Here is a 21,107-nt window from a genome sequence, read left to right on the forward strand (position 1 = left end):
TGAAGGAGCGAGTTTTATCTAGTAGAGAGAAAACTGTGAGACAACCTTACTGAAAGGTCCAGAATTATGAAAAAGGTCAATAAACTTGATAAGTCCATTCTTCAACTCAGTGAGGGAAAGGGACCTACAAATAAACTGAAAATGGAAAATGGAGCCTCTGTCAACATTAGTGAACCAAAAAGATAATGGAGAGATGTTACATCCACCACTTAATTTCAGGATAGCAAGAACTATCCCATATCACGACCCTGTGGAGGAGGTGGGCGCAGATGTCACCCTCCGAAAACTCAGAGGGGGCAGAGGGAAGCCATGCTAAGGTGAATGGCCCCATAGAAAATAACTTTTGCTGTCCATAATTTCCTGGCTGGAGATGCCTAAGAGCTCAATTCTTGTGTTAAGTGTCAAGCCCTGCACTTCAAACCTAGAGACGGTGGCATTAAGTAAACATTGTACTGTGGCCCTTCACATCACACATATATGGCATGTTTATTCCTGGCAAGGGCAGTGGACTAAACCTTCTAAACATAACGAGAATGGCATGTCTAAAGCCATCCACCTCTTCTAAGCTGATAAAACATTAACAGCCTGAAAGTGGTTGTGACTGCAGAATTTTTCCTTTAAATATAGCTCCACTGAAGAGCGTGCTATAAAGCTCCCCCAAATACCCACATTTAAATACACTGACCTGTGGTCAATGAATATACTTGGGCATTTACAAACAGACACGGAGGGCCCACTCTATCAAGGGCACTGTGACCTCTGTGAAGCTGCCGCTATTGTTTGACCACTCCCTCCTTCTTGAAGCCATTTCTTTTCTTTCTTCCTATTTTACTGTACTTTACCTTGTCTCATGAGTCACTTTTCTTCCTCCTCTACCTGGGTCTTAAATGCTGGCCATCCTTGTTGGAAGCAATATGTCCTTTGGAAGGATTCTCTATGGAGACCCTATCATGTACATCTTGTCCACCCAACAATTCCTATCACAGGAATTGTGTTCCTGAAACACTCATGTGCACCAGCGTCTGACACTTCTGGTCTGCCCGCCCTTTCTTCCCTCTCTGACCCGCTGTCCCTATGGTGTGGTTAGACAAGAGCCAGGCCTCATTGACTAGAGGGCTTGCGTCCCTCTTGCCTAGTTCCTCAATGGACACATGACACAAAAGGAGTCAATGAGATGCTCCCCAGGACTTCGGCTAAAACCATCAGGAAAGATACTTTCTCTTCTTTCTGGGATTATTAGCTGGAGGGAGTCTATACATATAGAACCAATCTAAGAATGAAGCCAGCAGAGGAGAGAAGGAGAAATAAACACAGAATTTCGATGCCATCGTTTAAGCCTCTGAATCATACCATCAGTTATGTGAACCGTTAAATCCCCCTTTTTCATTAAGCCAGTTTCATTTGGGTTTCTGGAGTTTGTGAACACAGAAATCCCAGCTACCACAGGAAAAAAAATTGGAAACAAACTAAATGTCTATCAGTAGGGGAATGGCTAGTCAAATTATTACTATGGAATACTATGCAGGTGTCAAAAGGAAGAGGCAATATTACACATACTGTTGTGGAAGTTCTCTAAGACATATTTTTAAGCAAAAAAGGAAGTAAACGTGTGTAAAGAATGACCTATTAATATTTTACATTTTGTGTGTGTATAGGGGGTGTGTGTGTGTGTGAGTGTGTGTGTGAATACATAGGAAAACAGAGTAGAAGGAATTACTCTGTAAGAGTTACAATGGTTATCATTAGGGAGAGAAAGGGGTTAAGGAGTGAGGGGTGTGTATAAAGATGGACTTTCTCTGTATTTTCCATTGTGTTTCTAACTTTATTAAACTGATCCTACATTTATAGCACTTATGTAAAGTAAAATATTTAAATGGGAAAACATCCTGTCCCTAGGTCTTTACTTTGGTCCCTGTCACGTCTCATTCCACAATTCAACACATCTAAAACTGACATTTTTTTTCCCCAAAATGTCTTTTTTTCCTGGCCCTCATTAATGACAACACCAAGTCACTGGAGGACGTGACGTGAGAGCTCTCCCAGACGTGGCTCTTCCTCCTATACTCCACTTCCCCCCAGCACCCTCACAGTCACTAAATGCTATCAGCTCTACCTCCTAGATTTGTCCCTTCTCATTGTGGCTCTGGGGCCATCATTCACACAGCTTTATGTAAAAACCACCTCACTCATTAATTTTAATTTCATAAATGGTAAAAGTGCTAGCTCCCACGTTGAACTAACGGCCTGGAGAATTTCACATGTAACACATTCTGGAAATGCTGGCAGAATGATCCTCTGGCAGGATTATTTCAAGTCCTGCTTCTCCAACTAAAAATTTCAAGACAAGATGGTTTCTGATAACTCTTTCAGGACCAGTGGAAGAGCATGAAACCTTTGTCACCTCCTGTCAACGACCACATATTCTTACTTGGAGCATGTCTTCCTGTCCCCCAAAGACCCAGGCATATCAGAAATGTTACAAGTTCACTACATTAGTTGGTTCTTAAAAGAGAAGAATGACTGATGGTGATGGCTAGGACCTGGGACCCTTTGCTGCAGGGTTTGCACCTGGACAAACATCCCCTCGAACAACAAAATACAAAGAAACTATAGGAGACTAAAAATAACTGCGTGCATAGGCAGTTGGGGCAAATTCTGTACAACAAGATATGAAGAGACCAAAAAGCCCAATTGCCACTTCTGAAGAGCCGGGAGCAAAATCAAGGTACTGTGCGTGATCCCTGCACACAGCATCACCAAAGGGGTGGGCAAATCACCTAAGCCACCCCTCCTGCCCGACCCCTGGACCTGCCCCTACCCTCACCCCGTATAAGGAACAAGCTCGCCCCACCCCCCTGAGGGAGCGGACAAGCAAGGGAACCTGTTGTTTGTTCTCGCTCCTCCCTGCTGTGGCAGAGGCCCCAGTAAAGCCTTGCCTGAATTTCCTGCCCGGTCTCTGATCAATTTCTATTGACTAAGGAGGCCAAGAACCCTGGTCCGTAACAACGGGGCAGAAGAGAGAGAGGAAAGGGATTGAGAGGCTGAGGGAGGGAGGACGGATGGGCCTGACTCCTTAAAGGTGCTGAGTCGCGTGGGGTGTGGTTGCAGCATCGCGCGTCTCAGGATGGGATCTGCAGGGATGCTTCTTTCCCTCTGCCTCCCCTCAGCCCCCAGCCTATCCACTAGAAATGTCCCACCCTCGTGTCAATGCATGGGCTGCACTAAATCCTTCCTGTTGTGCTCTGGCCCAGAACTCATGATGTCCCGATTTTCACTAGATCTGGCAGACTAAGGAGACCAGCCAACATTCATCTTCCAGACCTCAGGGGGGGGTTCACGGATTCGGGGAGGGAGAGAATAACACACAGGCAAGCCCTCTGGAAGTCATCTATTTCATCCTCTGGACCTCGGTGCTTTGATCTCACTCCACAGATCATCTCTCTGTAATCTCATCCTGTCTTTCTTTCCACCCATAAAGCCTGAAGGATTAGGGGCAACTGACATAACAATAATAATGAGTCCACTATTCACGCAGCTCCTTTCTCCCAAGGAAGCTGGAGCCCTTCCAAGGTCTCTGCATTCATCTTGCAGCCCTTCTGTGACGTAGGCTGCCAGGATAACAATGGTTTTGCTATTTAGCAGAACAGGAGCCAGGCTGGGGAAAGAGCTTAGGGATTTGGCAACAATAAATGAGAGGACATGTCGAAAGTAGGACTCGGATGAATCTACTGAACAAACAAAATTTCATATCATGCAATGAACACCCCTAAAGAGCAGTATTCCCTCAAAAACAATATTGGAGGTTTCTACGCAAGTCATTCAACGTGATACACCATATTAACAAACTGAAGGAGAAAAACTACATGATCATCTCAATAGATGCAGAAAAAGCTTTTGACAAAATTCAACACCCATTTATGATAAAAACCCTCCAGAAAGTAGGCACAGAGGGAACTTACCTCAACATAATAAAGGCCATATATGACAAACCCACAGCCAACATCACTCTCAATGGTGAAAAACTGAAACCATTTCCTCAAAGACCTGGAAAAAGACGAGGTTGTCCACTCTCACCACTATTACTCAACATAGTTTTGGAAGTTTTAGCCACAGCAATCAGAGAAGAAAAAGAAATAAAAGGAATCCAGATCGGAAAAGAAGAAGTAAAGTTGTCACTGTTTGCAGATGACATGATACTATACATAGAGAATCCTAAAGATGCTACCAGAAAACTACTAGAGCTAATCAATGAATTTGGTAAAGTAGCAGGATACAAAATTAATGCACAGAAATCTCTTGCATTCCTATACACTAATGATGAAAAATCTGAAAGAGAAATTAAGGAAACACTCCCATTTACCACTGCAACAAAAAGAATAAAACACCTAGGAATAAACCTACCTAGGGAGACAAAAGACCTGTATGCAGAAAACTATAAGACACTGATGAAAGAAATTAAAGATGATACAAAGAGGTGGAGAGATATACTACCTTCTTGGGTTGGAAGAATCAACATTGTGAAAATGACTATACTACCCAAAGCAATCTACAGATTCAATGCAATCCCTGTCAAACTACCAATGGCATTTTTCACAGAACTAGAACAAAAAATTTCACAATTTGTATGGAAACACAAAAGACCCCAGTAACCAAAGCAATCTTGAGAGAAAAAAACGGAGCTGGAGGAATCAGGCTCCCGGACTTCAGACTATACTACAAAGCTACAGTAGTCAAGACAGTATGGTACTGGCACAAAAACAGAAATATAGATCAGTGGAACAGGATAGAAAGCCCAGAGGTAAACCCATGCACATATGGACACCTTATTTTTGATAAAGGAGGCAAGAATATACAACGGAGAAAAGACAGCCTCTTCAATAAGTGGTGCTGGAAAAACTGGACAGCTACATGTAAAAGAATGAAATTAGAACACTCCCTAATACCATACACAAAAGTAAACTCAAAATGGATTAAAGACCTAAATGTATGGCCAGACACCATAAAACTCTTAGAGGAAAACATAGGCAGAACACTCTGTGACATAAATCACAGCAAGGTCCTTTTTGACCCACCTCGTAGAGAAATGGAAATAAAAACAAAAATAAACAAATGGGACCTAATGAAATTTAAAAGCTTTTGCACAGCAAAGGAAAGCATAAACAAGACAAAAAGACAACCCTCAAAGTGGGAGAAAATATATGAAAATGAAGCAACTGACAAAGAATTAATCCCCAAAATATACATGCAGCTCAATATCAAAACAACAAAGAACCCAATCCAAAAATGGGCAGATGATCTAAATAGACATTTCTCCAAAAAAGATATACTTTGCCAACAAACACATGAAAGGATGCTCAACATCACTGTTCATTAGAGAAATGCAAATCAAAACTACAATGAGGTATCACCGCACAGCAGTCAGAATGGGCATCATCAAAAAATCTACAAACAATAAATGCTGCAGAGGGTGTGGAGAAAAGGGAACCCTCTTGCACTGTTGGTGGGAATGTAAATTGATACAGTCACTATGGAGAACAGTATGGAGATTCCTTTAAAAACTAAATATAGAACTACCATATGACCCAGCAATCCCACTACTGGGCATATACCCTGAGAAAACCATAATTCAAAAAGAGTCATGTACCACAATGTTCACTGCAGCTCTATTTACAATAGCCAGGACATGGAAGCAACCTAAGTTTCCATCAACAGATGAATGGACAAAGAAGATGTGACACATATATACAATGGAGTATTACTCAGCCATAAGAAGAAATGAAATTGAGCTATTTGTAGTGAGGTGGACGGACCTAGAGTCTGTCATACACAGTGAAGCAAGTCAGAAAGAGAAAGACAAATACCGTATGCTAACACATATATATGGAATCTAATAAAAAAGGGGTTCTGAAGAACCTAGGGGCAGAACAGGAATAAAGACGCAGACATAGAAAGTGGACTTGAGAACACGGGGAGGGAGAAGGGTAAGCTGGGACGAAGTGAGAGAGTGGCATGGACATATATACACTACTAAATGTAAAATAGCTAGTGGGAAGCAGCTACATAGCACAGGGAGATCAGCTCGGTGCTTTGTGACCACCTAGAGGGGTGGGATAGGGAGGGTGGGAGGGAGGGAGATGCAAGAGGGAGGAGATATGGGGATATATGTATACATATAGCCGATTCACTTTGTTATACAGCAGAAACTAACACACTATTGCAAAGCAATTATACTCCAATAAAGATGTTAAAAATACTGGAGGTCTAGAAAGCCTCTAGGAAATATGTTAATAGAGACAATTTTTTAAAAGATGTCTTAAAATGAGGAGAATGAACAGGAAGCAGCAGTTGGGGTAAGCAGGCAGGATCTTTACAAGAAACATTAACTGTCACCTCCCTCATTGCCACCATTTTCTGTCACTAATTTCTACTGGCTTTTCTTTCCCAGAAGACCTCAAATGCTGTCTCTTTCTTTAACTGTATTTTTTGTCGGAATCAGATCTGGTTTCTCATTCCAGAAAATGCCCTGCTACCAGCTCTGTCAAGATAAAGAGTGAGCAGGCATAGACGGAGTCAGGGGTGTGTCAGGACTGACTTGCTATATGCTGATTTTTTTTAGTTTTTGTCTCACTTGTTTTTTTTTCTTTTAGACTCGGCTATTTTTCCCAGCCTAAAAGCCGACTATTCAAATTACACGTGCTAATGCTCTCTCAATTAGGGGAAACAGGAACACTGTCACACTGGTTCTGCCTGAAATTTTTAGTGTTTTCACTGGTGCTTTAAAAACATAATGGCAAGTGAAACTCAGATGTCTGTAGCACTGAGTTTTTACGGATTTAGTTTCAGGCTATGTCCCATCGGGTCCCACCCTACTCATTAAGCTCAGGACAGTACAAAGTGCCCTCGTGGACAGGAAGAATGAACAATAGCTCTGCATAAATCCTTCCTCTGCGTCCAGCAAGCTTCTTGATCTGGACACCTGCACCTACCAGACGTCTCAGCAGTAGCTGGCTCCCAGCTGACCAGCAGGCAGCTCAGCGGGGAGGCTGCCTGCCCTCCAGCAAGTGAAAATCCCTGTTCTATTGCAATGTGGAATCACTTAGAAGACTCATTTCATTCACCCCTCTCTACTCCGCTTTTGTTTACCTGGCACTTTTCACTTACACAGGAAGCTACTGAAAACAGACAGTTCACTGCAGAGAAGCAGCCGCACTCCTTCACGTCCTAAACAGGGTGTAACTTCTCTTTTTCTACTTAACATGGCTTTAAAAGTCCTGCCTCATATTTGGAAAGCACACGCTACTTAAAAACTTCTTTCCTACTTACGTTAATCAATCCTCTTGACGCCTAAGTGAGACGGGCATCATTATTTTCAACTTTACAGGAGACAACGTTTCAGAAAGGAATATCAACATTACCAGGTCAACATGTAAATAATGCCAGAGTTAGGAATTCAACCTGTTCCAGTCCATTTTGCATCTGAGAATGAGCTTTGACCACTGTGAGTAGTAAAATAATTTATAACTTCATCAATGCTTTCAAGATCATAGGAGACAATTTTACATTTATTATGTGAGATCACGGACATTCAGACATAATCAATGAAAACAGATTATGGAAGCCTGTGATCTGAATCACCAGAAAAATGGGATAAACTTATCAAGACCAAACAGAACTCAGACAAACAGAAAACAAATCTTTGTGGGTAAAAGACCAAAGCCAGAGCTTGGTCATAAGATGGGAAAACAGGGGAGGGCTGCTGAAGTAATATGACAATTATAATATTTGAATTTTTGTCACTTAAAACAAGTAAAGAGGAAGCCAGGTGAAGGACAGGTAATAAAGAGAGGAATTCACAGAAATGATCAATAGGGGTGAAAAAATGAATTTCAGGAAAAAAGAAAAACAAAACCTTAGAATTTAAAAATTATTAACCAAAAGGGGGAACAGTTAAGTCAATCCGAGGGCAGAAAACCCATGGCTGCTGTATTCAACGGAGCGCGTGAGGAAGGAGTTTCCCAAATTCTTTTTCCAATTTCTGTTTACACACCCCAGCTTTGTCACGGTGCTCAGAACACATACACTCAGACCAGTATCCCAAGGACCTTATCTCCCTCATGTTAAACGTTAGATGCCATTCCCATATATTTGCCTGAACTGTGATTAGGGTTTCTCACTGCCCATGGATGGATTTACAACTGATGAAATCTTGACCTGAGACAAGCCAAGGGAAAGAAAATACTCCAAGGGACCTGGCCCTCGGGTCCCACATCTCAAACTTTACCTCAAGAGGCAAAATGCTAAATTTAAAAAAAAAAAAAAAAAATAGCCTGGTGGCTAATCTTTAATTTAGAGCATTTGGAGATCGAGGAAGTTCCGTAATAAGATTGTTAACAGAGACAAAGGTCATAAAATTTCAAGCAACACAAATGGCTAATTCATCTTAATTAGTGATTTTTGGCAAATAACATGGCATATTTCTATTCCATGGGGAATGTTCCTCAAATGGCAGCAGGAGTGTGACACGCATATGCAATTCAATGTAAATTCATGCCTTAATTGTTTTTAAAAGAAAATGTTTCAAACTCTTAAAGCATTTGAGGAGAAATGCACCTTTTACATACTGAAATGAAGAAAAGAGCTAATCTACTTGCCTTGCTGAATAAAATGGACACCATGAAGAAATCCAGTAAGAAACTCTCTGAAATGTCTTTGTAGTCGAAATGGAAAAAGATGACGGTGAAGCCCAAGTGAGTAAACTGGTGGACTGGGTTACAGAAGGAGGTCCGCAGCAGCTTCATGCCCGCTATGACCATCAGGAAAATGTCCCAGCTGTTGAAAAGGAAAGAAAGGAAGTGATCACTTCACAGCCCGTACCTTACTAGGTGAGTGACAATGGCTCACGCTCCTTGAGCGTTTACTGTGCGTTATGCGCTTTACAAAAAGCCAAGATGCTGGGACCTTTATTATCCTCGTTGTACAGAGGAGTAAACTGCGTCTCAGAGTTTGAGTGTACGTTCACACAGAGTGGAGCTAGGAGTGAAACTCCATCCCGAGGGACTCGCCAACACAGACGCTGCCACTAGAGTCAGCGTCACCATCATCCCCGGGACTTTGCAACGCAGGCCACAGAGCTCCCTTGGAGCTTATCTGAAGGACTACTGCACTGCCAGGTTCCACGGGGAGCTTGGTGGCAAGTGAGGAAACACAGCAGGCTGTCCCTGTTAGCATCTGCTCAGTGTAAGCCTTTCTATTACAAAAGAACCTCCCCGAATCAATGACGTAGCGATAGCTAATATTAAATTCTGAAAAGAGGAAAAAGATCCCACTATCTCAATAATGCCATTTTTACTTTACATATTCACTTCCAATGTTTTCCACCATATTTGCTGTCTCTGTAAACATAAGCTTTCCGCTCTCCCTTTTTTTTCCACTGAAAATTACATCATCAACATGACACAGGCCCCCATGACATAGGCCTTTTGAGTTAAGGAGCACGACAGAGGCAGCCCGGCAGAGAAACCGCAGGACTTTGCTGTGAGGACTGAACTCCTGAATGCTCCTGTCTAGGGAGTCGGGTTACTAACGCGTGTCAGAAGCATGTGCCATGTGTGCAGTTCCAGCAGACAGTGAGGCCAACGATCTCCCCACCTTGAGATGGGAAGGCAACTGATCAGTGCTCAGAAGAGCTGGACACGGCAAGCCACCACCACCTTGAGGGGTCTTCCTGAAAGAAGGCCTTGCACATTTTAGCCAGAATCCCCTCAATTAGAACATCCTATTTGGGAACTCAAAAGAAAGACAAAAGTGGCAATACTTTCCAGGGGACAGTTGCACTTGAAAGAGAGGTTTCCTTTTTAACTTTATTGAAGTAGAGTTGGTTTACAATGTTGTGTTAGTTTCTGCTGTGCAGCAAAGTGATTCAGCGATACACATATGTACTCTTTTTCTCACCCTTTTCCTTTATGGTTTATCACAGGATAGTGAATACAGTTCCCTGCGCTGTACAGTAGGACCCTGTTGTTTATCACAAAGAGAGGCTTTCTTTTTCTAAGTACAGAAAATGGGGGTGAGGGGGCAGGCCTGCATTTCCCTAATCCTAGCGGGATCCTGAGCTCTAGGCCCTCACTAGCACTAATAATATCCTGTCTCAGGACTGGGGCATTCAAAACGTGTTTCCCAAGTCTTGGCATCTATCGAATACAAAACTGTCATTTTTGTCATCAGGAAGATCTAATGTTAGCACTTCCACTGGCCTCAATTTGATATTTTATATGCCTTCAGACCTAGTGTAGCAATCGATTCCACCCTGTCCCAGGATGCATCTGATGCGGTTTGGTCAAAGCCCTTGTGTGATGGGCTTAGATTTGGCTTCTGAGAAAAACTAGCCCTTGATTACATGCGGGTCTGGGGAGAGTGGTAAGACCTTCAGTAACCTCTGTTCCTGCAGCAAGGCTGAGCACCGCTCCGTGACCCTTTCCTTCTCCAGTGGACAACTAACGCCTGTGATGAAAAATCAGTATGAAAACGTGACTGCAGGTCCACTCACCTCTGACAACAGCCCCGGGTACAAGAATCTCTGTGGCATAGCCAAAGCCCTTGGGGGGATCCCAAGGATAAGGTGTCCCAAGACTAGGGATATTCTGGTCTTCAAAGGAGATCAGTGACTTTCCGGGTTATTCAGGCCAAAGCTAGATGAGGCTCAACTCTAAAGTTTGTTTTCCGTGACTATGACTGAAATGGACAGCATTCATTTTATGTTTATTAATGATGACTGGTGAAGATTAAGAGAGCTCTTAAGGAGTGACGTTTATGGCTCTTGTAACATTGCAACGGTAATGGTTACATTCAATGATTCACGGATTGTTGTAGGTTTAGCTAAAGGTCTTATAAAGGATTAGGTAGCAATCCGGGAACAATGGCCTGGGACAGGTGCAAAGCATCCTTTTAGATCAGGCTGGGAAATATAAATACCTAACCAGTTATCATGATGCACCCACTCTTCATTTACCAGTCCCCCACTCAATCATCCATCCATCCATCCATCCATCCATCCATCCTTCTACCACTTACTGGACCGATGGTACTGAAAGCTGAATAAGAAACACTGCCTGTCATTGAAGAGTTCACTATCTGGTACCATGGTTCTCAATGAGGGCAGGGTGTGGGCTGGGCTTACACAGTTTGAAACAGGTCTCTAGGTGATGCTGACATATGGTCTCCTGCCATCCTGTCTGAGAACAGCTAGTCTAGTGGGGTGCTTGAAATCTTGAGAGATTTTTTTTTAAGTCGTCAGATGGATGCCTCAAGAATATAAAGGAGTTATCAACTTTGGGCTCCAAGAAAAAGAATTCTGTTCGTATCATCAAATTAAGATTATTTGGAGGTACATGGGTGAGGTGCTACTTTCTGACTTTAATGTCTGGAAAAAAATGACAGGGGATAGAGATTAATCTTACTTCAAAGTAGACTCTCTCTGAACTGTTTATCTGACTCTGCATAATTCCCAACCCATGCATCCATCCTCTTCCAACAGCCAGAGCTGCCTGGCCTCAACTGGCAGGCTTAGCTTGAAGCCCTAGTCCTAATGTTAGGAAGCGAGGACTTTCAATCCTTTAGCTCGCTATCCCAGGGCAGCACCAGTACGTGTGTGACTGCTGTGGTTCTGACTGTGAGTCCTTGTTCTGAAAACCGGGGATCTGCCTTGTTTCAGAATGTCGTCATGGGGTCAGCCAAGATGGTACCACACTGGAAACACCTGCTTACTAGAAAAGCACTCAGTGTTCTAGAGGTAGGGTTAGCTCATGGATGGGGCCCTACTCAAACTATACAAGAGGTCTGTAACCTCATCACCTGCCTTCTTCATCCAGTGAGACTAATTTTCGTCCCTGGATCCGAAGTCTAGGATTTAAAATACCAAAGGGCGTGGACTTCCTGCCCTGGTCTGACTGACACAGTTCTAGACTGGAAGGCAGGCAGAGTCTGATAAAGACAGGAAGGTTGTAGGGTCATTTCATTTAGTGTCTGCTTCGTGCGACTATGAATCTACTCAAGGTCCAGCCGAGAATTCGCGTGCCTTCTACCTGAGTTTGCTCCATCTTGGGCAAATATTAATTAATTTGTCCTCATCACAGCCCAAAAGGAAGAGGAGGCATGCTTGGGATTATGAATCAGGGTTGACTTGGGCACGTAACGTTTAAGCAAAGTGACTCATATGCAAATCTGGGAAGGAACCTCTTTCACATCATCCTCCTTTATGAACTTATTTGAACAGAAATGTCAACCTTTTGTCAGAACAACACATCCACAAATTATCAAGTAGGTTTCCGTTTGTAATTTCAGAGTTCCTCTTAAAACATGAAACCACTAACTCAGCTATATGCTGCTAATGCTTTGCAAAAACAGGCATCTTGTTGATATGAAGTCTCTCTGTGGTCCATTTTTTTTAATTATGAGGCTTTTCCTGAGAAATGCAAAGAGAGCAGTAACAGTGATTAAGTTCCCCCTCCCTCAAACACAAAATGCTCGAGTCTTTGCTGCGTGAAGTGCTAGAGGCACTTCATAATAAAGCTCTAAGCACGACGGTTGGAATGCCAGGAACCCTGGAATCGCACTGCACTTCGGTCATCTTCTTAAGGCTCCTGACTAAGCGTTTGCAGGGTGATTTTCAAATCTACTGATGCTTATTCACAAGATCACTCCAAGCAGATCTAACTTCGTTTGCCCCCCAGTCCCTCTACAATAACCATCTAGCTCCAGCGAGTTTGAGACCACCATGGCTTACTGTTACGTGGCCCATCATTGGTAGACAGAAGTTGGCTTCTGCTGCAGCCTGTTCAGAGGAAACCCACTCGATTTTGAAAACGTGGTGATCCAAATCATGATGAGAATAAACGGTTATCCACTTACTGGGTACCAAGTCTCCGGTAATTGCTTATTGAAAATGCATCCATAGTAAGGGCATTCAAAATGATTGCTGGGTACAAGATGTATTTTTCAAAACACTGAAGCCAAACATAGAGTCTTTCAAACCACATTAAATGGGCGACATCTGAAAGATACACAAAAACCACTTAGAATGGCCACTGATCAAATTATTTTTCTTTAAGTATACGTGATAATAAGTAAGACCCACCCCCTCCCCTTCATTCAAGAGCTGCAGAACTCCAGATACCAGACAAGAGGGACCAATTTTCTTCCCAGGCAGGCACTTTCAGCTTTGTTTCTACATCGTTCCTAAATAATAATATACGGTATAGGCCAGTTTCCCAATTTTTCAAGTCAATTGATTTTTTCCATATTAATTATTACTGGGACCCATGAAATGAGCTGTCACATCACATCAAGCCATCTCAGAGTGAGTGAGGGCAGAAAGCGAAGGATGGAGAACTGGGAAACAGTCTCACGGGCCCATCCCCTCTTAAGCTTGGGGTTGCTTCTGAGTCTGGGGCTACTTTCCAGGCTCTCCTCTGCCTGTTTTTAGTCTATGAATCCACAATCAAATTCCTGGCCATCTACACACATAAGAGAAAGCTGACCCACAACCCCCATCACTAGAAATGTATGACATTCCAGTGAGTCTTCACAATGAAGGAGGCATCGTGGAAGTGAGATCCATTCCCACAAAGGCTAAGGTTTTAAGTCACACCCATCTGGGTTTGTATTCAGACTCTACCATCCACTAGTGTGTGGTCACGAATGACTGCTTTCATCTTTCTGGTCCTCGGCTTTGTGTGTCCCGCCCATCCTTCCTACTAATCATGGTGGAGAAGTCAGCTCTCCTCCCCATGATGGGGTAACACTGTGCCTCTCACCCATCTCTTACCACTTCTCTCTCTGGGGAGGAGAGGCTGGTCCTATTGGTCAGAGCACAGACTCCCTAGGCCATAGTATCAGGGGATGGGAAACACTGCATCCCTGCTCTCCTGTGCTTCCCACCTCGGTGGGGAGAACACACCAGGTTCAGGTCCTCAGGTGGGTCCATCTCACTCCCCACCAGATCTCTGTCTGCTAGTAACTGAGAGGCTGCGGTGGACCCCAACTCACCATCAGAGACCTGGGCAAATGGACCAGATATGGCAGGACTCAAAGCCTAAATCTGCCAAGGGGGAACGGGACTCCATCAAACTTCTGGAATCATATTCTTCAACAATTTATAATTTAAAAAACTTCCACCCCCAATAATCTATAGTGAAAAACCAAGAGAGCCAGGTAGGTTTTATGCTGTTTGGATGACACAAGGACCGACTCATGAAAGAGAAACTGTTGACACACACCGTGCAGAGAGACATGGCAGTGACATAAAATAGGCCATCCCCTCCAGGTTTCCTATCCAGGATTAGGAGACAAATTACCGCTTTCCAACCTACTTTGACTGGGACTTTATGTAAAGGGTCACAGAAAGCAACACAAACATACACACCTACACACACACAATTGGGAACTGACGTTTTACTTCCTCCTTTATATGGTTTACATTTCTATATAGGAATGTATTATATTTATAACTCAAAAACATAAAGGCTATCTTCATGTCATTGAGGTTACAAGGAGAGGTCTGGCATTCAGAAATCTTGCTTGAAAAGAATTAATTTGAATGAGATGGGAATGGTGAGAACAGAGAGAGTAGAAACACTTCATCACGTGGGAAACAGCAAGAACAAACACCCCAATGATTAACTTAACAAGCAGAAGAGAGATACAACGAGAAATTATCAGAAAAAAAGCAACTAATTTTAGTTATAAGTGAAACAGGGAGGAAGCGCTGGAGGAAAATTAAGGTTGAAAATAAGGATATCGGGTAGGAATTCATCTCTGGGTGTTCTTAATAGTAATCTTTCCTGGTCAGTGTTTGGAAATGGGTTATTTCATAAGGAACGAAGTTTATGATACATAATTTTAAAAATCTAGGTATATGATATATTTTACATATAGATAGGAGTTTTTATCTTTTGTGAAAGTACATGAAAATTTAAAAAATACATCTCCAAGATCCCCCCCCAACTCTTTCCAAGCAAATGACTTTGACCCCTACTTCCTAGAGAAAATTGAAGATATTAAACGTAAATTTTCCCACTTCCCAACCCCTCAACTACAAATTTATCTATATTCATACCCACCTTCTTGCTCCTACTGAGGCTGACCCCACGGATGCCCTGGCTTCCATTCTTCCCGACATCTTGATTCAGTAGTTTCCCCCTTGACCCACCAATGGCTCTTTCCTAATGGCCAGTGGCAAGATTCCGGTCTTGGCCAAGTTGAAAACTTGCTTTCCACTGACATCTTCTAGCACTCACTCTGTCCTTTTCGGCACAGCCAAGCTTCTTGGAACGGTCGTCCATGTGTGACCATCCCACTTCCCTGTCTCCTGTTTCCTGCTAAAACTTCTGCCCCACGGCTTTGCAGCTACCCCTGCCCAGAACTGTGCATGGCAAGGCCACCTGTGATTTCCCAAATGACAGATAACTGATACTTTTCAGTCTATATTACTGGAACTTTCTTTTTTATTTTTTAAAATAAGTCTATTTATTTATCTATCTATCTATCTATCTATCTATCTATTTATTTATTTTTGGCTGCGTTGGGTCTTTGTTGCTGTGCGTGGGCTTTCTCTAGTTGCAGCGAGCGGGGTCTACTCTTTGTTGCGGTGCACAGGCTTCTCATTGCGGTGGCTTCTCTTGTTGCAGAGCACGGGCTCTAGGCGTGTGGGCTTCAGCAGCTGCGGCATGCGGGCTCAGTAGCTGTGGCTCACAGGCTCAGTAGTTGTGGCACATGGGCTCAGTAGTTGTGGCGTGCGGGCTTTAGTAGTTGCGGCACACAGGTTCTCGAGCGCAAGCTCAGTAGCTGTGGCGCATGGGCTTAGTTGCTCCGTGGCACATGGGATCTTCTCAGACCAGGGCTAGAACCCGTGTTCCCTGCATTGGCAGGAGGATTCTCAACCACTGCGCCACCAGGGAAGCCCCACTGGAACTTCCTGAGACAGAAAACATCACTGATTCTTCCTTCTGTCTACAACCCTCACTTCAGCTTCTGCGTCCTGCCAACTCCTGCCTGTGCTCACACCTTTCACACTGCTCTTCCCACTTCCTCTGCAGGGTTCTCTCCTTTTACCCTGGCTCACGTGCCTTCCTTGGACCTCTTTGCCAGTTTTCTCATTTTCTCGAGCTGAGGTCCTCAACACCCCTAATGTGAATTATTACTTCCATGCTGATGATGCTCAGATCTGTCATTGAGTGAGACAGACCTTCCATCCCTCTCCCAGCTTCAAGATCTAAATACTCAACTGAAGAGCTTCGGCTGATGTCCCAAAGGAATCTTCAAATACAGCGTGTCAAAAGCTGCACTCTGTCAACCTCCACACACCTGCTCCTCCTTATGAATTTTTTATCTTATTTCATGACACTTCACATTCACCTAGTCATGCAGGCAATATACCTTGGGGTCACCCTGAGTCAGCTATTCTCAATCATAGCTGCATGTTGGAATCACCTGGGGACAAGGCTGAAAACACTATCCTTGAACGGTGATTCTCGAACTTCATCATGCAAATAAATCACTTGTTAAAAGACAGAATCTGATCAGATGGGTCTGGAGTGGAGCCGGACATTCTGCGTTTCTAATAAGCTCCTGAGGGATACAGATGTTGCTAGACTCCACGTGGTACTTTGAGAAAGAGGCACCGGCAACTCGTTAAAAATGCGAATTCTCAGATGCAATCCTGGACCTGCTGTATCAGGAATCTGTGGGCTGGGCCCAGTAATCCGTGTTTCATAAATCCTACAAGTGATTCTGATACGTGCTCACGTTTGAGAACCACTGTTCTAGAAGTTCTTCCTCCATACAGGACTAGAATATGGTGATTCTCTGTGCTTACTTCTTACATATCTATCTCCTCCTTTCTAGTTTCACTGTTCAGATCCTCAATCTCTTATCTTAAAAAAATTATAACTGTCTTTTATCCAAATAAACTCACTCTTTCCTAATCCCATCATTTGTGTGCACTGTATAACATTACTTCTTACTCCTTAAGGGCCTTTTGTGGTTCTCCCCCATTCTCCTGAATAACCTGTTTTTTTCTCTCTTTATTGGATCATTCTCATCACAATGTAAACACACTGTAATATCTTTTGTCCTAAAAAAAGACATACCCCCCTTGACGCTTTGCCTTCCAGATGCTGGATATTTTCCAGATATCACCCTATTTCGTTGCACCCCTTGGTAATAATTTCTCAAAAGAATTTTGGCTACCCTCGCTTTCTCCACAACTTAAACTCCCTTTGTCTTCTGAGTTCACTCCAATCAGAGTCTCATCCCAACCGCACCATGAAACTGTTTTGCTAAGAGCCTCACGTTGCTATCCGATGGTCAGTCTCAGTCCTCAACATAACCTCCCAGCAGTGTCTGACCCAGTTAATTACTCCAGACTTCTCATAATTCCCTACATGATCTTATCCAGTTCCATGGCCTTAAGAATCTATTGTCAATATGCTGTTGACTACTAAAAATACATCTCCATGCACGACCTTTTTTCTGGATTCCAAACCAGTATATCCAACTCTCCAACATATTTTGAATGTCTAATAAGCATCTCGAGCAAAGGCCTTCATTCCACGCTCTCACCTATACCTACTCCTCCTGTGTCCACCATTCATTCATTCCACACATGAGCCAGACACTCTGCCAGACACTTTTTTTAGGCACATGGGAAAATGAGCACCCAAAACATTATAAAACTCTGCCCTGATGGAACTTACCCTCCAGTAAGAACAATAAACAATTAACATGATAAATATGTAAATTACACAGTACCTTATGAAGGATGGGTGATGAGTGAAAGAACAGAGTAGAGTGAAGAGGATCAAGAGTTCCCGGGGGTTCCCTGGTGGCACAGTGGTTGAGAATCTGCCTGCTAATGCAGGGGACACGGGTTCGAGCCCTGGTCTGGGAGGATCCCACATGCCATGTAGCAACTAGGCCCGTGAGCCACAACTACTGAGCCTGCGCGTCTGGAGCCTGTGCTCCGCAACAAGAGAGGCCGCCATAGTGAGAGGCCCGTGTACCGCGATGAAGAGGGGCCCCCGCTCGCCGCAACTAGAGAAAGCCCTCGCACAGAAATGAAGACCCAACACAGCAAAAGTAAATAAATTAATAAACTCCTACCCCCAACATCTTCTTTAAAAAAAAAAAAAAAAAAAGAGTTCCTGGTGTTCACATGGGCTACAGTGTAAAACAGGGTGGCCTGGGAGGCATAATTAAGAAGATGACATTTGAGAAGCAAGATGCCATTTGGCCATCATCTCATTAAAGGGCACCTCACCTAGTTTTCCAGGCCAAAATCCTTTGCTTAGTCTCTTTCATATCTTACATATCCAACCTATAGGCAAATCTTACTGGCTCCACCTTCAAAATCTATTCCAAATTCAACCACATTTTTCCTCCTGTGCTGCTATCACCCTGGTCCAAGTCACCATCATGTCTAACCTAAAGAAACTTCCTTAAAACTGGTCTCCTTGCTTCTTTAATGTCCCACAGCCACAGATTATAATCCAGCCAGCAGCCAGGGGGATTTTTTTTTTTTTTTTAGTGTTTATTTATTTTTACTTGTTGACAGTTTGCTTTATTTATTTATTTATTTATTTATGGCTGTGTTGGGTCTTCGTTTCTGTGCGAGGGCTTTCTCTAGTTGTGGCGAGCGGGGGCCACTCTTCATCGCGGTGCGCGGGCCTCTCACTGTCGTGGCCTCTCCCGTTGCGGAGCACAGGCTCCAGATGCGCAGGCTCAGTAGTTGTGGCTCACGGGCCCAGTTGCTCCACGGCATGTGGGATCTTCCCAGACCAGGGCTCGAACCCGTGTCCCCTGCATTGGCAGGCAGACTCTCAACCACTGTGCCACCAGGGAAGCCCGCCAGGGGGATTTTTAAGACTTTGTTACTACCCTATTAGTGCGTCTCCAATGGCTTTTCATCCTAATTATGATAAAACCTGCAACAAAGAAATTTCATTTAGCTGATCTCCAAAGAGTCACACTCCCCTTTTTTTATGGAGCTGATATTGGGAAGTGGCTGCCCAGCTGGGGATTCCATCTCCTGGTTATTCCTTGCATACAGGAGGACCACGTGACTTGTTCTTGCCAAGAGAATGCGAGCAGAATTGTGTCACTTCCAGGTCAACTGGTTAAGTACTGGGTGCATGGTACTCCATGCTTCTTCTCCCTTCTACCTGCTGGCTCAAGAATGTTAGGATTCCATAGTGACCTTGAGAGCTTAAGGTGATGGATTCCTAATATTGAAGAAGCCTGGTCCCCAAGTGACCATGACCCTCCACTATGCAAAGGACAGTGACTAGGAAAAATCTTTTGACCACATCCCACTGGACTTTGCATGAACAAAAAATAAACTTTTGCTTTGCTAATAAGCCACCACGATTTGGGGGTATTTGCTATGATCCTTAGCCTCCTCCGATCTCTGGAGTAATAGAAAATCTAATGTCCTTACCATGTTTTAGAAGACCCTTATGATTTGGCACCTTGTTACCTTTTTGATCTTATTTCCAACCGCTTTCTCCATTATTCACTCTCCTCCTCAGTGATGTTCCTTGAATATTAAATACACCAAGTTTTTCCCCTCTCAGAAGCTTTGCGTTTGCTGTCCCTTCTGCCTGGGACTCTCCTCTCTGGATATTTTTATGACTCACTCCCTCATCCTGTTTAGGTCTCTGCTCAAGTGCCACATCCTTAATGGGTCCTCTCCTGACCACCATATCTAAAACAGCCTCCTCCTTTCATGATTTCTTTACTGTAATAAATTTTTCTTTATAAAACATCTCAATTTGATATCTTATTTGTGTCTTTATTTGTGTGTTATTTAGCATCTGCTTTCCCAATTACCAGGTAAGCTCCATGAGGGCAAGGACTTTGTCTTGTTCACTGCCATATCCCCCATGGTGACACAGTAATCCTTCAATAAATATGGGTTGAGTAAATGCATGATCTCCTTGGCTCCAGTTTCTTTATACACCATCTGTTTTTCTGTCCTGTTGCCACCAAAGATCTGTTACAAAGGCACATCTAGCCATGGTATAGCTCATAGCCTTCATTGTTCTCCACTGTGTCTGTCCATACACCCAAGCACAATGCCTTAATATGGCATGTAGGCTTTCCATATTCTGCTGCTTTGTAACTCTACATAATCATCTTCTATCAGTTTTCCACCTAAATTCTGTACTGAACTGGTTGCCTAACTTATCAATGCTGGATTTTTAAAAACCTTTTCGTTTAACTGTTTTATACAAAGACACATGCATAAAATACACACACATAGAGCTGTGTCCCTAGCACTTGGCTTAAGAAACAGCCTCAAAGCACCCCCATGCCTGCTTACAGTCACTGCCCCACGAGGTAACCACTGTCAAATCCCTGAACACCATTACTCACTTTTGCCTACTATTCTTCTTTTTTTATAACATAAAACATTGGCTGTATTCCCTGTGTTGTACAATATATTCTTGTATCTTATTTTTTTTTATATAGCAGGTTCTTATTAGTCACCAATTTTATACACATCAGTATATACATGTCAATCCCAATCTCCCAATTGATCCCACCACCACCACCCACCACCACTTTACCCCCTTGGTGTCCATACGTTTGTTCTCTACATCTGTGTCTCAATTTCTGCCCTGCAAACCAGTTCATCTCTACCATTTTTCTAGGTTCCACATATGAGTTAATATACAATATGTTTTTCTCATTCTGACTTACTTCACTCTGTATGACAGTCTCTAGATCCATCCACGTCTCAACAAATGACCCAATTTTGTTCCTTTTTATGGCTGAGTAATATTCCATTGTATATATGTGCCACATCTTCTTTATCCATTCATCTGCCGATGGGCATTTAGGTTGCTTCCATGACCTGGCTATTGTAAACAGTTCTTCAATGAACATTGGGGTGCATGGCTCTTTTTGAATTGTGGTTTTCTCTGGGTATATGCCCAGTACTGGGATAGCTGGATCATATGGTAATTCTACCTTTAGTTTTTTAAGGAACCTCCATACTGTTCTCCATGGTGGCTGTATCAGTTTACATTCCCACCAACAGTGTAAGAGGATTC

At 43.2% G+C, this 21,107-nt stretch overlaps 1 protein-coding gene across 1 annotated transcript in view; it reads right to left on the minus strand.

The window, feature by feature from the left end:
• Nucleotides 1-21,107, minus strand: part of PCNX2 (pecanex 2) — a 278,141-nt gene that overhangs the window by 109,220 nt on the left and 147,814 nt on the right. Inside the window, exons 21-22 of the mRNA XM_029200853.1 lie at nt 12,907-13,048; nt 8,652-8,829 (exon numbers count right to left, since the gene is read on the minus strand). Coding sequence (XP_029056686.1) covers nt 8,652-8,829; nt 12,907-13,048 — 320 coding nt within the window. The remainder of the gene's footprint in view (nt 1-8,651; nt 8,830-12,906; nt 13,049-21,107) is intronic.

The sequence above is a fragment of the Monodon monoceros genome, unplaced genomic scaffold (assembly GCF_005190385.1).
Source record: "Monodon monoceros isolate NGI ecotype Baffin Bay Population unplaced genomic scaffold, NGI_Narwhal_1 Super_Scaffold_4, whole genome shotgun sequence".
In the NCBI taxonomy this organism is placed as follows: domain Eukaryota; kingdom Metazoa; phylum Chordata; class Mammalia; order Artiodactyla; family Monodontidae; genus Monodon; species Monodon monoceros.